This window comes from Cervus canadensis, chromosome 15, assembly GCF_019320065.1.
Source record: "Cervus canadensis isolate Bull #8, Minnesota chromosome 15, ASM1932006v1, whole genome shotgun sequence".
NCBI classification, from domain to species: domain Eukaryota; kingdom Metazoa; phylum Chordata; class Mammalia; order Artiodactyla; family Cervidae; genus Cervus; species Cervus canadensis.
Window position 1 is genome coordinate 23718993 of NC_057400.1, and position 16139 is coordinate 23735131.

Genomic DNA, 16139 nt, shown 5'->3' on the forward strand with positions numbered 1-16139 from the left:
AAGGGTGATTTAAGCCTTGTTAAGCTGAAAAATGAAAGTGTTTCAACATGAAATGCACAAATACATTTTAATTTAATCACTAACCACCATAAGAATGGAAAGAGAAATGTGTGTCTCATGGCAATCAACGTAGGTGGAATTTCAAAAGAACTTTAAGCAGGAAAAAAAAATCCCCAATAAAATGTGAGATATCTCTTAATGTCCTTCTTCATATTACCCTTATTTAATCAGGTAAATTATGTATGCAAACAAAAGTAGAGATATCAAAGACTGAGCTGAGAAGGCAATGTTCATTTTCTTAGGAAATTATCTTAAGTAAGGTGGTGAGCAAAGAGGATAACTATAACATTGTCTGTAAAAACTAGATTTAAGGGAAAAAATTAAAGAATGATGTCTTTAAGAATTATCCCATAAACTTCTTTGCAATATTATCAAGTTCAGTATGTAGTAAACTTAATAATATAAGCAAATTTGGTTGAGAAATTGAGCATTCAGATTGACATAGTAATCACTAGAAAACCATATTAGGGAAGAGTGTACTTTCATTTCTAATCAAAATGGTGCTTTCTTCGATATAGAGCACCATTATCACATGATGGATAAATTAAATAGTTGCTTTAAAACCACTGTGTAACAGGATAGGTAGATAAAACAGATATGTAAAGGTTAAAGGTTTCCACTCACCCAAAAATTAACTGCCGAATACTGGGAAGGTTGTGATTAGGTCCTGGTATCTCCTATTTGATCCTTTGCCTCATTTTCCCCACATGATGCCCATTACTCTTCTACCATTTGTGGAATGTACTTCAAATCACTTTAGCCTTTTTATAACTGTGCATATACTTAATTTAATATTGTATTTCCTCTGCTCTCCTTCACAAACTTATATTTAAGCTAAACCAAATGTTTCACATGTTTTCTGTACAGATGTCACACTGTTTTCATGCTTTTATTCTTAGCTTTCCTTACTCTTAGAACTTCCACATATGAAGATTCTATTCCTCTATCCCAGCTCAACCACTATTTGCTTCACAGGTTATGACTGGTCCTAGAGAATTGCTGACCCTCTTTGTATATGCAAATATGGTACATTAAAAATTTTTAATCACATGCCAATGATGACAGATTAAAAGATTTCATATAAAAATTCCTAGTTTTAAATACCTTCTGAAAAGTGACAAGTTTGGCAACATTAGACCATCTTTCCCCTAGGATAACAAGTGGTAAGGCTTAGTCATAGCTCTGCCCGCTAGATGGAACTTTAGTTCTTCAACACAACTCCCATTTCTACCTACTGACCTCAGCACTGAAGCAGAGTGACAGCTGGTATATATATTTCTGCTTACATTGCAGCATTCTTACAAAAATGAGTAAAAGGGAATGTTTCTTATAGGCTCAACTCACAATATTTCTTGACTAACTCCTGTGGAAACATGAGGGGGTGATCCTTGATCTTTGCCATAAAATTTTTCTCATGCCTCTGTGTCAGGCTAAATCTATCTTCCTGTTGTATTTCCATAGCATGACAGAAAATGTATTATTAGTCCCATTTTGCACTATCTTATAATTATTTATATGCATATCTATAAAATTTAGGAAGCTTTGGTAAGTAGAATGTTCAATGACTGATTGAGGATAGACTTTACAAACTTCACAGGCTTATACTAGTGCTTTTCATACACGTAATTACTTATCGTTAAATGCATACCTGTTTGGTCAGTGAATGGATAAATGTGTATATCAGTAAGAATGGATTAGGCTGTTTTTATGGATCACATATTGCATAAAAAGCATAACTCTGCTCCCATTTAATTAGAATCAGAAAATTCTGAAGAATTACTTATAATGGTTAATTACTCTAAAAAATCAAAATACTTGTAAAATTTGAGTTCTTTTTCTTTTTTTTTTTTTGAGTTCTTTTTCAAATTCCATTTCTACTCTTTGACATACTTAGGGCATGCAGACAACTCCATTAAGTTATTAAACATTAAATGAACTAAATTAAGCTTGAAAAATTACCTTGAGCTATTTTTCCCATCTTGGGTATCCAATATAAATCAAACAAACTATATTTTGTGTGAGAACCTTGCCAACTGGAGAAAGACTCTAGAAGAGCACAGTATTACTCAATTTGTTTTATTTTTCTTCTTTGGTTTTGCACTTACTTCTGACAATAAATAGAGGAGACAATAGCTGTTTTTTCTGGTAAAAGAAATAGCTGAAATTTACTCTTGAAAGCACACTCTGTTAGGTAGTAAGACATTTTTACCCGCAAATTACACAACACTTTATAGAGTCTGAAGGGTTTTTCTCTTTTCCTCTCTCTCAAATCCTTTACTCTTCCTGCCCAAGTAGCTGTTAGCTCTTAGCTCTGTCTCAGACCTTCTTAACTGACAGCGCCCCCCCGCCCCGCCCCGGCCACTTAAATTTCATTTGCAAAATGCTCCCAATACTCCTGCTTTCTATTTCTCATCTCTGGACTTGCCAGTCTCATCAATCTTTACTTTTTAAAAAGTCAGGATAAAAGGATGAATCTAGTTTCTGCAAGAGTGCTTTGTACAAAGGTAATAATACTAGGTGCTGCTGACGGCTTACTGTGCTTCAGGTACTTAGGATGTAGTATTTACAATATTCCCCACTATGCTAACAGGGAGCTTTTCCCATGATACACTGAAGGAAACAGAGTCTAAGGGAAGTTAAGCACTTGTTCAAGCTGGCTGAGCTATCTGGGAAACTGGAGTCTGGCTCCATACCTCTCTTTCCACTATATTTTCTCCTTTTACATCTGCAAACTTAATGTGTAATGACAAAGCAGTCTCAACATTTGGAAAGTCTAAGAAAATATTTATAACCCTCTTTCTTGGTTATTTTTCCTTGGGAAACTGAGGCCCCTGTCTTTAGGGTTGCATGATCATCTCTTCAGTTTAGAGAATGTTGAAAACTGCAGTTTTTACTTTGCCCTAGATGTCAAGGATAGGAATCAGAATTATTGCTGAATAAGATTCTGTCTGTGCCAGCATTCAACAGTACCCCAACTCAGAACTTCAAAACACACTCCTTCCAATTGCTCTCTTTAAGAGATGCCCCAAGACACTGATGGGTCTCCTTCTGATCGGTCTCTTAGGTAGTTCTACTGGTAATAGCTCTCACCAATGACAGTGTCATTGCCATTCCTGTTAGCAGCTCTTTAGGGCTTTTAGATGTGTTTGCAGGAGACCTCTCTCTAATTAAATGAGCTTACCAACTTCTATATGATTGGGAAGCTAATCTACGTGACACTGGGGAGAATTTCAACAGAAAATCCACTGAACCCTTTAATGGTAGCTGAGTTACAGAGTACTCTCCAGAAATTTCATTCTGTCACAGGTATATTGACCCCTCACTTAATATCAGGTTCCAGGATTTGAGAGAGACAGAGAGACAGATGGACAGAGAGAATAGATTAAGAAAAACTCCACTGTCTCTGCCTTTAAAGAGTCACATGGGGCATAGAGGCACATCAAAAGGAAACGGCTCTAGACTGTGCTGCTGCTGCTGCTAAGTCGCTTCAGTCCTGTCCGACTCTGTGCGACCCCATAGACGGCAGCCCACCAGGCTCCTCCGTCCCTGGGGTTCTCCAGGCAAGAACACTGGAGTGGGTTGCCATTTCCTTCTCCAGTGCATGAAAGTGAAAAGTGAAAGTGAAGTTGCTCAGTTGTGTCCCACTCTGTGCGACCCCATGGACTGCAGCCTACCAGGCTCCTCCATCCACAGGGTTTTCCAGGCAACAGTACTGGAGTGGGCTGCCATTGCCTTCTCTGCTAGACTGTGTTAATACTTGTCAAAGGTAAAAACAAATCTGTGAAAATGTCTTAGAATATCAATCTAGTCTAATACCACAATAAGTAGAGTTGTACATGTTCCAGTTCATCTTAAAGATTGGGTCAAAACCACACACTGCAAATTGACTCAAGAATAAGTCAGATAGTGTAGGCGATGTAGTCCCACTCAAGTTCAGAAAACTATCATTTTCCTCCAGGCATCTATTCACAGAACTAGAGCGCACAGTTTTTAAGAGAGAACTATTCTTCCAGACTCTAGTTGCCAGTTTTCCCCATAGGCTATCTGGTTAGCTATGTAAACTCGATAGCTAAAACAGTTCTGGAATTTAAACAGAGTACCTTGAGATACATATTAATTAAAAAAAAAAAAATAGAGGCTGTCTTTCCTGTGACATAAATAGAGCCTGGAAAGGTGTCTAAAAATGTACTAGTTTGGCCATCTTCAGTATCTGAGTGGAGTTCTACCACCCCATTCAGGACTCGGGTTTCCAAGCAAAGACAAGCTCTTTAGGATGTGCCCGTGTCCATTCTCTTCTTCCCAATATTCCACCTCCTGTCACTTTACTGTTACTTTTCCAACAGAACACATTCTTCATATATTCTTTTGGTTAACTATAGCTGTAAGCTACTATACTTTCTAAAAATATGAATGTATGGCTTGATGTAAGAAGGTAACAAAATTCTAATACCATTTTACTCTAATTTGTGCAGATTGACACATACATATTTCAGAATGGATTCCATTTTCACTTTTCAGCTAATCCATAAATCCAAACCAGAGTTTTTAAGTCACCAGGTGAAAGCATTCATTCTGATTTTGATTTCAAATTAAAGGTTCTCATTTTAATTTAATGAACTCCTTGATATCTGTGCCAGCCAGCCTTTGTTATGACTCTTTTTTGATTCAAAACTCTCCCTTGTTGAATATCTTATCTTTTTCAAAGTTCAGTCCTCTGGAAACTCCCAAGTACAGTCATGGTTCCCCAAATCCCTAGGAACAGCCCACATGAGAGGCACAGATGTTTGGTTTATTAGTGCTTATTGTCTCCTCTATACACATTTTCACATAAATACCATCAATCAATAGCTCTAGGAGAAAAAGGTAGTTTTCTTACTCAAATTATCATGTAGTGTAAGGGCTATTTAGGAAATCATCCTTCTCTGTACACTTACATTTTAAAATAATAGTTTGATAGAAGATACATTTCAAATGCTTACACCTTAACCTTAGAATTATTCATCATATGGTCTAGAGTAAAATCTTGTCTACCTTCCCAGTTTTTCTTGTTACTGTTCCTGTTTGCTGCTGAACTTCAATATGAGCATTTATAATTATCAAGTCACAACTTCCTGGACGGGATATTGTGTGTAGTTTTTCTCTTGCAGTACATATGCTGATTATTTACTTCTGGAATCATATATTATCTGTAAGAGCCTCAGAGCTAAAATAGCTTTGAGTAGCATTCAGCTTCTGCCTTAAAATTTTAAACGTTGGCTCTAGTTGCCAAGCTACTTGATTTCTAAAATATTTACCGCAGCTCCACTTGGAAGACTGTGTTGTGTCCTTTTAACTTATGAATTTATTCTCATTTTATACTGCTATATGTTTTAATAGTGAGGAATAGCTATTCCCATCAAACTCTTGCTATAAATAAGAGAAGGCTTAACATATCAATTCAAAACAACAACAACAAAAAAATAGATAGCTCTGTTAGATAATTGGGGGGAAGGAAAATGTTATACAGACCACATATTGACTTTAAGTGAAAAATAAACACCATGCAAGAATCAATGCATAGTTCCTGCTTATAGTCTTCCCTGATGGCTCAGACGGTAAAGCATCTGCCTACAATGAGGGAGACATGGGTTCAATTCTTGGGTCAGGAAGATCCCCTGGAGAAAGAAATGGGAACCCACTCCAGTACTCTTGCCTGGAAAATTCCATGGAAGGAGGAGCCTGGTAGGCTAAAGTCCATGGGGTCACACGACTGAGTGACTTCGCTCCTGCTTATAACCAGAGTTGGATGAAAAGGAAAAAAAGTGAGAAGGATACATGAAAATCATAATAAATTTATGCTGAGTGAAAGGAAAGACTTTCAGGATAAAAAATCACTCTGATATGATATACTATATTTACAGAACTGATAGAGGCCCCTCTTACAGAGTATTGCTTTTTTTTTTTTTTTAATCTAGTATCTGTGCAATATTTTGAACCATAGCAATTGAATGAATTTTACAAATTTTAGTGCTTCAAGACAGTGGCAAGAAACCCTCCCACCTTTCATCTGCCTTTTCTTCAATCTCACCCCACCCCAATACAATTTGACATCTCCTTAATTATGAGCTTCTTTGGGAAGTGCCAGGATCAAAACTAACTAGCCAACCAGTTGTTTTTAATCCCCCCTTTGTTTATCCTCTCTATCTAGAGATGAACACACACACACACACACACACCTATAATTTTTAAAAAAATTTTCATTCACTGTCTTCAAATTTTCCCACCAGTTTTTCTTTTTAAGGTAACATTATCCAAATGTATAGCAATGTACTTCTGCAATTGTTTCCTGTGACTTTGTATTGAACCAGGAGTAACATTTAGAATACACAAAGATCTGCTTGGTGTGGTGTGGAAACTGTAGTTCCCCTAAACAATCATGAGAGCACTCATACTCCTAATACTAGTATCCAATTACTAACCTTGAAGGAATCTTGCAGGCACCTATAATTTACCCACCATCATGCTAATGCCACTTCCAAGGGCATCCTGAAGTTTGGACATGCACCCAGCTCGCATGTAGGAATGGCCACAGTCTACATGACAGGCATCCTTTGCAGGTACTGCTGAAGTAACCTGGTGGTTACTCAAGTGAGCCAAAGGCTACTTACCTATCTTAAGTATTTTATTATTTCAAGAATTATATGAACATACAAATGCATACAACCAGGCTTTCAGTTCTGTGTATAGGTACAAGTGTTCTTATATAATTACCCTTTTCACACAAAATTTGCTACTTATTGATGATCTTCATAATTTATAGGATTTTGGGGGAGTGAATAAAGAAGAAAATAATGATATCAGTCCAAAGTCAATCTGTTACAGGATAAACCAACAAAGTTATGAGGACTTGAATGCTACAAGGGATAAAATTAAGCCATACTATTCCATATTTCACTTTAATAGATAAAAAATAATAAACTAAATTTGAAAGACAGTGAGATAGCTACCTAGAAATCTCAACACAGGCCCTATGTGTATTATTATACTGGCTAGAAAAATTCTTAGTATTGTACTATTGAAGACGGTCAAACCAAAAACTCATGATATGCCTTGTTTTATTGAAAGGAATTTTAAATATATTTTAAGCTACTACTGATTGCCCAAGAAACTTCATTTTAAGATTCCAAGCCTGAATAAATGATTTATGCAATAAAATTGCAACAGAAATAAAGGATATCAAATAATATTCTTTTACATTTAGCTTCAGTTTACATAATATTTATTGACAATTGTCTGGCTTTATTATATGTTCTTTTGTTTATTTATTCATTCAACAATTGAATACTTGAATTTATATTATGTAAAAATAGAAAAATAGTAAGACTGGAAAATTTCTAGGAGATTTATGCAACCAGAACTATGAGAGAAGAGAGGTTTGGCAAAGTATCTTCCTATGGAAGTTATCTTGTGATCAAAATCTGAACTACTCAAACAAATGGGAAGAGAAAGAATACTCTAGAGACAGAGAAAGGTTTATGCAAGAAGAGGAAAATAGGTGTAGGGCACCTGAGATAGAAAGCTGGACAGAATCAGGTCATAAAGGTCTTTAAAAACCATACCAAGGAAAATGAGTTACATTACGAATTGAATGGGGGAATCACTGAAGGGACACAGGAAGTCTTACAATGAAATGTATGATTTAGAAAGTTCATTGGAAGAAGGCAGGATGGAAGGAGTCAGAATGGTTAGAAGATTACTTCCATAGTTTGGGGATTGACTATAAAGCCAGGTGACATGGTGGCTGAAAACTGCTGTGCTTATAATGTCGTTTACCATTTATATTTGTCACTGTCTTTTATCATGAGTGAGTGAAAGTCGCTCAGTTATGTCCGAATCTGTGATGCCAGTCCATCGAATTTTCCAGGCCAGAACACTGGAGTTGGGTAGCCGTTCCCTTCTCCAGGATTGACCAATGAGAGTCTGAACAATTGTGGGTAATGAATCCAAATCTGTTGAAAATATTTTATTTCTATTTTAGCATTGCATAAAGTATGCACTCAAGTGTGCAATGTATGTTTTCACATATTCATATTGTTTTACCTACTATTTTTCTTAAAATAATAAAAATATTAACTGAATGGCTATACAAAGTTTCGGAAAACTCTTAGTGTTTTCTTTAAGATGCTGCCATCTAGTGAAACTTCTGTAAAATCACTTTGTTATGATCACATTCAAGTTTGTATCTTAAGGTCGTTTACTCAAAATAATCGCATTTTAATAACTTATGTTCTCTGCCATCCATGGGGAAAGAATTGCACGTGCATTAAAATATATTGTAGGAGCTGCAAGTGATTTTTTTTTTATATTGTGCCACATATGTGACCACAGGGCCTTTAACAACATGGTATGGTGGGTGAAGTTACATAGTTTCTTCATCAGGCTATTCTTTATAAATAATTGATATAAAGGGTGCCTTTTTATTCCTTGAGTTTCCTAAGAAAAATTGTGCTATAAAAACTTGTCTATGGGAAGCCGAGGAATAAAAATTACCTCATAAAAAAATCTCTTCAATTAGAAATGCTGGTGAGAAAAAAGAGAATTTTAAATTCAGAACTTTTTCCCCCCAAATTTAATTTCACTGACATTATGAAAATTGTGTCTTAAAATACAAACAAACTGCGCATGTTTGTGCATTCTTTTATATCTACTACACCTAAACATTGGTCTGCAAACCTGGTTTTTGTGTGTGCCCAAACACTCAGTCATGTCCTACTCTTTGTGATTCCATGGAATGTAGCCCGCCAGGCTCCTCTGTCTGTGGTATTTTCCAGGCAAGAATACTGGAGTGGGTTGCCAGTTCCTACTCCAGGGGAACTTCCTGACCCAGGGATTGAACCCAAGTCTCTCACATATCCTGCATCGGCAGACAGATTCTTTACCACTGTGCCACCTGAAAGCCAAAACCCCTAAATCTTGACGAGATTAATTGTATTTCTTCCCTGTTGCTCCAAAAACTTATGTTAATGTGAAGTATCTGTCATGTTTTTATGACATGTTGCTCATTTTTTGTGTTTGGGAAATAAAATACCTGTAAGAACCTTTTTTCTTGTATGAGATCCTAGTTTTGGTCACATTATAATGAGTAAGTTTTCTAATTAACCGACTCTCCAGTATATTGTGTTTTCTCCATGGAAACCAATGCTATAGGGTTGGGGTCAGCAAATCTTTTCTGTAATGGCCAAAAGAGCAAATATTTCAGACTTGTCTTTCATGTGATCTCTGTTGCAATGATTCATTTGTTCCTGCAAAAGCAACCATAGACAATATCTAAACAAATGAGATTACCTGTCCTCAAATTCATTACCTGTCCTTCATTCATTAAAAAGGTCATGGTTTGCATCCCTCTATTCTGGGGAAAGTGAAGTGTAGTCGCTCAGTCATGTCCGACTCTTTGCGACCCTATGTAGCCTACTAGGCTCCTCCATCCATGAGATTTTCCAGGCAAGAGTTATACTGGAAAGGATTGCCATTTCTTTCTCCAGGGGATCTTCCTGACCCTGAGATTGAACCCAGGTCTCCCACATTGTAGGCAGACACTTTAATGTCTGAGCCGCCCACCAGTGAAGTCCCTCTTCTGAGGAAGGTACCTGTAATAGCAGTTCGGAGTTATTTATTTTTAAGAGGTGTTAGAACAATCAAAAAGTAGATCCTTCTGCAATTATTAACTTCAAAAAACATCAATCAATAATGTATTTCTTCAAAGTTGCAGCAAGTCTAATGTTTTAAGAAGGTAATTATTATATGTGTTCTTAGTAAGCTAACAATAGAAGAACTCAGAGGTAAGACATGTTTGCAAAATGAACACCCTCATTTAATGACTTTTTAAAAAAATTCATGTTCATGTGCAAAGTTGTCTTAATGTGGAATGAATCACTATATTATCTAGCTAAATGTTTTTACATTTTGATCTACAGAGGAAAGTGGTTTTGATGGTAAGCAATTAAATTAGGAAATTACTACTTGAGTACAGTTTGGATAATATAAATTTACTGCTCCATGCTTTCCTTCTGGGAATTTAGTGTAAAGAGTCTTACATTCTAAAACACTGAGTTCTACCAGGCAGACATACAAAATACTTGAAACCATACAAATAAATAATTGAGACAGAATAGAGTCAGTAAGATATTGTTCAGGTCTCAAGTCAATGTACAGGAAGAACACAGCATAGATTAAAGAATAGCATTGCTTTTATGGGCTTCCTGAGAAACCTGTGTGCTGGTCAAGAAGCAACAGTTAGAACTGGACATGGAACAACAGACTGGTTCTAAATCGGGAAAGGAGTACATCAAGGCTGTATACTGTCACCCTGATTATTTAACTTACATGCAGAATACATCATGCAAAATGGCAAGCTAGATGAAGCACAAGCTGGAATCAAGATTGCCAGGAGAAATATCAATAACCTCAGATTCGCAGATGACACCACCCTTATGACAGAAAGCGAAGAACTAAAGAGCCTCTTGATGAAAGTGAAAGAGGAGAGTGAAAAAGTTGGCTTAAAACTCAACATTCAGAAAACTAAGATCATGGCATCTGGTCCAATCACTTCATGGCAAATAGATAGGGAAACAATGGAAACAGTTGGAGACTTTATTTTCTTGGGCTCCAATATTCCTGCAGATGGTGACTGCAGCCATTAAATTAAAGACATACCGATGACTAACAAACACATGAAAAGATGCTCAACATCACTCATTATCAGAGAAATGCAAATCAAAACCACAATGAGGTACCATCACATGCCAGTCAGAATGGTTGCTATCCCTAAGTCTACAAGCAATAAATGCTGGAGAGGGTGTGGAGAAAAGGGAACCCTCTTACACTGTTGGTGGAAATGCAAACTAGTACAGCCGCTATGGAGAACAGTGTGGAGATTCCTTAAAAAACTGGAAACAGAACTGCCATATGACCCAGCAATCCCACTCCTGGGCATACACACCGAGGAAACCAGATCTGAAAGAGACACATGTACCCCAATGTTCATCGCAGCACTGTTTATAATAGCCAGGACATGGAAGCAACCTAGATGCCCATCAGCAGACGAATGGATAAGGAAGCTGTGGTACATATACACCATGGAATATTACTCAGCCATTAAAAAGAATTCATTTGAATCAGTTCTAATGAGATGGATGAAACTGGAGCCCATTATACAGAGTGAAGTAAGCCAGAAAGATAAAGACCAATACAGTATACTAACGCATATATATGGAATTTAGAAAGATGGTAACGATAACCCTATATGCAAAACAGAAAAAGAGACACAGATGTATAGAGCAGACTTTTGGACTCTATGGGAGAAGGCGAGGGTGGGATGTTCTGAGAGAACAGCATTGAAACATGTATACTATCAAGTGTGAAACAGATCACCAGCCCAGGTTGGATGCATGAGACAAGTGCTCAGGGCTGGTGCACTGGGAAGACCCAGAGGGATGGAATGGGGAGGGAGGCAGGAGGGGGGATCGGGATGAGGAACACATGTAAATCCATGGCTGATTCATGTCAATGTATGGCAAAAACCACTACAATATTGTAAAGTAATTAGCCTCCAACTAATAAAAATAAATGAAAAAAAAAAAAAGACATGAAATGCAAAAAAAAAAAAAAGCAATTAATAGATGCTTGCTCCTTGGAAGAAATGCTATGACCAACCTAGACATCATATTAAAAAGCAGAGACATTACTTTGCCAACAAAGGTCAGTCTAGTTAAAGCTATGTTTTTTCCAGTAGTCATGCATGGATGTGAGAGTTGGACTAGAAAGGAAGCTGAGCACCAAAGAATTGATGCTTTTGAACTGTGGTGTTGGAGAAGACTCTAGAAAGTCCCTTGGACTGCAAGGAGATCCAACCATTTAATCCTAAAGGAATCCAGTCCTGAATATTCACTGGAAGTACTGATGCTAAATCTGAAACTCTAATACTCGGGCAACCTGATGCAAACAACTGACTCATTGGAAAAGACCCTGTTGCTATGAAAGATTGAAGGCGGGAGGAGAAGGGTACGACAGTGGATGAGATGGTTGGATGGCATCACCGACTTGATGGACATGAGTTTGAGTAAACTCCAGGAGTTGGTGATGGACAGGGAAGCCTGGTGTGCTACAGTCCACGGGGTCACAGAGTCGGACACAACTAAGTAACTGAACTGACCTGAAATTGCCTCAGCTGTGTCTGACTCTTTGAAACTCTAAGGACTGTGTGCAACCCAGGCTCCTCTGTCCATGGGATTCTCCAAGCAAGAACACTGGAGTGGGTTCTCATTTCCTATTCCAGGGGATCTTCCTGACCCAAGGATCGAACCCAAGTCTCCTACATTTCCAGCATTGGCAGGTGGGTTCTTTACCACTAGTGCCACCTGGTCAACTTTATGTTAACTGAACTAGGCAGGACTTGGTTGCAGGGATGCTTCTAGTTTAAGCTGAGGTCACTACCTTGCCCTAGCTATTGCAAATAGTGCTGCAATGAACATTGGGGTACATGTGTCTTTTTCAATTATGGGAAACTTTTACATTCTTAAAAATCATTGAACTCCTCAAAGAGGTTTTAATATTGTTTATGTATACCTATATTTAGTGTATCTGTAATAAAAACAACTTTAAAATATATTATTTATTTAGGACACAAACCCATTACATACTGACATAAATATTACATTGTTGGGGGCAAAATTGGAGTTTCTAAAAGAAACAAAAAGAATGTTTTATATTTGGCATATATTTTATACAGAAATATAAATCTTTGCTATTTGACTTAACAAAGGCAGCTGGTTTTATATATCTTCTGCATTTAATCTCTTGATTTTTTTACTTTGTGAAATATAAGAATAAAATTGGACCTTCTACAGATATATATTCAGAAAAAGTACAAGTAATATAATAGCTTTTTCAGTTAACTGTGAATATTCTTTGATCCTATACCAGAATTTGACAAGGAAAACTTCCTGGGACTTGTGGTATGAAATGTGAAACCAAATTAGTGATCTTTCTATGCATTGCTACATTAAATCTATTGGCTGATTTTTCATTTTGAATAGATCTTTTATCCATGCATAATATGTAACAATATGTCTTGATATTTGGAAAATATCAATTCATTAAGTTATGTATATTTTCCAATTATTTCATATTTCATTATATGTTCTTTTTAAAATTATATGTTACTTCTAAACTCACCATAAATATCTTTAAATACTGGAAAATGATCATATTTATGGAAATGGACACAATTTTTCCAAAACTCCAATTTCTCATGGTAACTATTTTTCCCTTTGGCAACAAATCCTGCAAGTTATTTTCCTCAAATTGATAAACTCACTTCATTTTCCAAAATATGTCTCAAATGCCTAAGTATGATTTACTATCATTTGTCTATAAGCTGCTCTTTCATGCAAAAATGGCTTTCTATGAAGTTAAAGTGGGTAAGTTAGCTTGCAACTCACATAATTGCATAAGTGCATTATTTTGAGACAAACATCCTACTTCAGGATGTTGCTAAATGTTTTATGAATAATTCCCATATTAAACCTTAAAAGAATAAAATTAAGGTATTGACATTTTATACAAATGTATTATTTTTATACTTGTACCAAGGAGATATATAACTCAAATTAACCTTTTCATGCTGTAACCAAATGCACACAATAACAGTACAAGTTTTGACTACCTTGACTTGTGCAAAGATGCCAGCATCAACCCATCATTGCTTCTGCATTATCAGTGCAAAAGTCAACACAGTGAAGAAGGCAAAGAATGTCTTCTTCCTGGTATGAAAACTGTTTTGACCTGAAAGGGGCTTGAGAATGCCCAAGATTTTATGATTCACATTTTGTCAGTCATTGCACCAAAAGATGAACTGCATTTATGGTACAGCATTTTGTCAACAATTTTCCTAAATATACTTGTATTTGTTATTTTGGATCATTAAGCAAATTCAAAATGTTATTATGTTCTTCCCCAGGGTTGTTTTGTTGGCTTTGATCTAGCACATGCAGTTGGAAATGTTGAACTTCACTTACATGACTGGGGAGTTGATTTTGCCTGCTGGTGCTCCTACAAGGTATCAACAGACTGGTTAACATATTTATATCCTTTTAGTCCACACTAACATTAATCTAAATGTAAAAATGGATCAGTGACCAGTTTTAGGTATTTGAATTACTTTCCTCATTTCCTTCATTACTGTATTTTGTGACTTTAGTTAATTGTAGAATCACTTAATGAATAGTATAGGTTATTAAGTTTTGGTATTTCCATCCTTTATAGAGTATTTATTCCTTTAATTCTCTAATTTCTATGAAAAAATCAAGAAGTTCTGGACAAAACCTCCATACTTAGAACTTAATTCAAATTTAATCTAGTTTTTGTTAATATGTTGAGAAATTTCTACATAAGTTAAAGATAATTCTTATGGAATCAACTTTATATTGACATATGAAGACAAGTTTATGGACAGGGAGCATAGAAATAGAAGTGATTTTAAGCATTTTAAAAATATAATCTTTCATTATTATTTAAATATTTTGTGGCAAAATCATTGACATGAATGATCTTTGAAATCAAATAACTGGCAGTAGAACTGAGCTGTTATCTACCAGTTCAGGCAAAAACTAGCCAAAATAGTAATAACTATTTATTCCCAATTAATAATGCTGCATTTCATTGCTTTTCTTTGAACAAAGTAACCCCAAATTCCGTTTTATAATAAAAGTTAAAATAATCACACATTTTGATCTTATCAAAGCTGGTTTCATAACAAAAAAGTAAAATTATTATTTTTAACATATATATTTAGGCAAACCTACACAGTTTAATTTACTCTCAATCCAGTATTTAAATACAGGAGCAGGAGGTCTTGCTGGTGCCTTTGTCCATGAAAAACATGCCTATACAATTAAACCTGCGTGAGTACTATCTTCAGATTTTCTCTGGTGGTGGATAAATGAATTTGAATTAATTAGTGTGCTAAACTTACATGTGTTCTTTAAGATGCTATCCAATAAGAATCTGGGTTGATTATAACTATTTTATTACTCTGTGAACAATGATATGCTTTATCGGAAATAAATGATTTCCAAAGAGTTCACTTAGTTGAACAAGAAATTTAATCATAAAAGGGAAGCTTCAATGCTAAAAACGAGTCCCTGTAATCACGTAGAGCAGATGGTTTAATGCAAAGAGACTACTTAACTTTTTTTCAAAAATTAGACTTTAGAAAAGTCCGGGTTTCTCACATTGATGAATAAATCAAAGGCAACCAGAGCTGTGCCTAATAGAGCTTAAAAGTGGTATGTGATTATTAAGATTACATCTACCTTTAAAGCTGGAAACTTATAATATGGTCTTGTAAGGAATATCTTCTGTCCTAAAAGATTTTATAATCCATGAAAACTGAAGAAGCTGAACACTGAACAACAGACTGACTACATAAAAAGAAATATTCTTCAATTTTTATATAGCACTCTTCATTTTTTAGAGCAAGTATAAATGCAAATGTGATATACCAACAAATTTAACATTTTTATTTGACTGGGGAACTGTTAAGTGTTTCTATTATTTTTATCTAGTATGGAGAAAAAAATAATATTCTGTAAAAAGAAAAATCCTTTCAAAATTGTATCAGAATGTGTGTGATGAGGAGACTGTCTAGACTCCTAATAGGTAATATAATAATGTTTGATTAATTTTCTGAATCTTCTCAGTCACTGGCTGAATGGTATAATCTTTATGAGAATTGAAAGCAAATTAGTAACAAAGCTTGGAGCCCCTCATGTTTTTGAGATTCTCTGAATATAAATCATACAAATTTAAGATGATTTTCTACAGCTCATTTAATTATATCTAAATTTCTTCAAGATTTTAAAGTTTTAAAATTCAATAGAACATTTTTAGACAGATATTTGTTAGGCACTCATTTACCTTGAATATATTAGATTTCTCCCCTTGTTCCAAATTCTGCAAAGAATATCTTAGCTATGGGCTTCCCTATTGGCTCAGCAGTAAAGAGTCCACCTGCCAAGCAGGAGATGCAGTTTCAATCCCTG

General features: G+C 35.7%; 1 protein-coding gene across 1 annotated transcript in view; it reads left to right on the forward strand.

The window, feature by feature from the left end:
* The window catches only part of KYNU (kynureninase), a 126907-nt gene that overhangs the window by 60342 nt on the left and 50426 nt on the right, over nt 1–16139 (forward strand). The window contains exons 9-10 of the mRNA XM_043488146.1: nt 14057–14155; nt 14926–14999. Of these exons, the coding sequence (XP_043344081.1) occupies nt 14057–14155; nt 14926–14999 (173 nt within the window). The remainder of the gene's footprint in view (nt 1–14056; nt 14156–14925; nt 15000–16139) is intronic.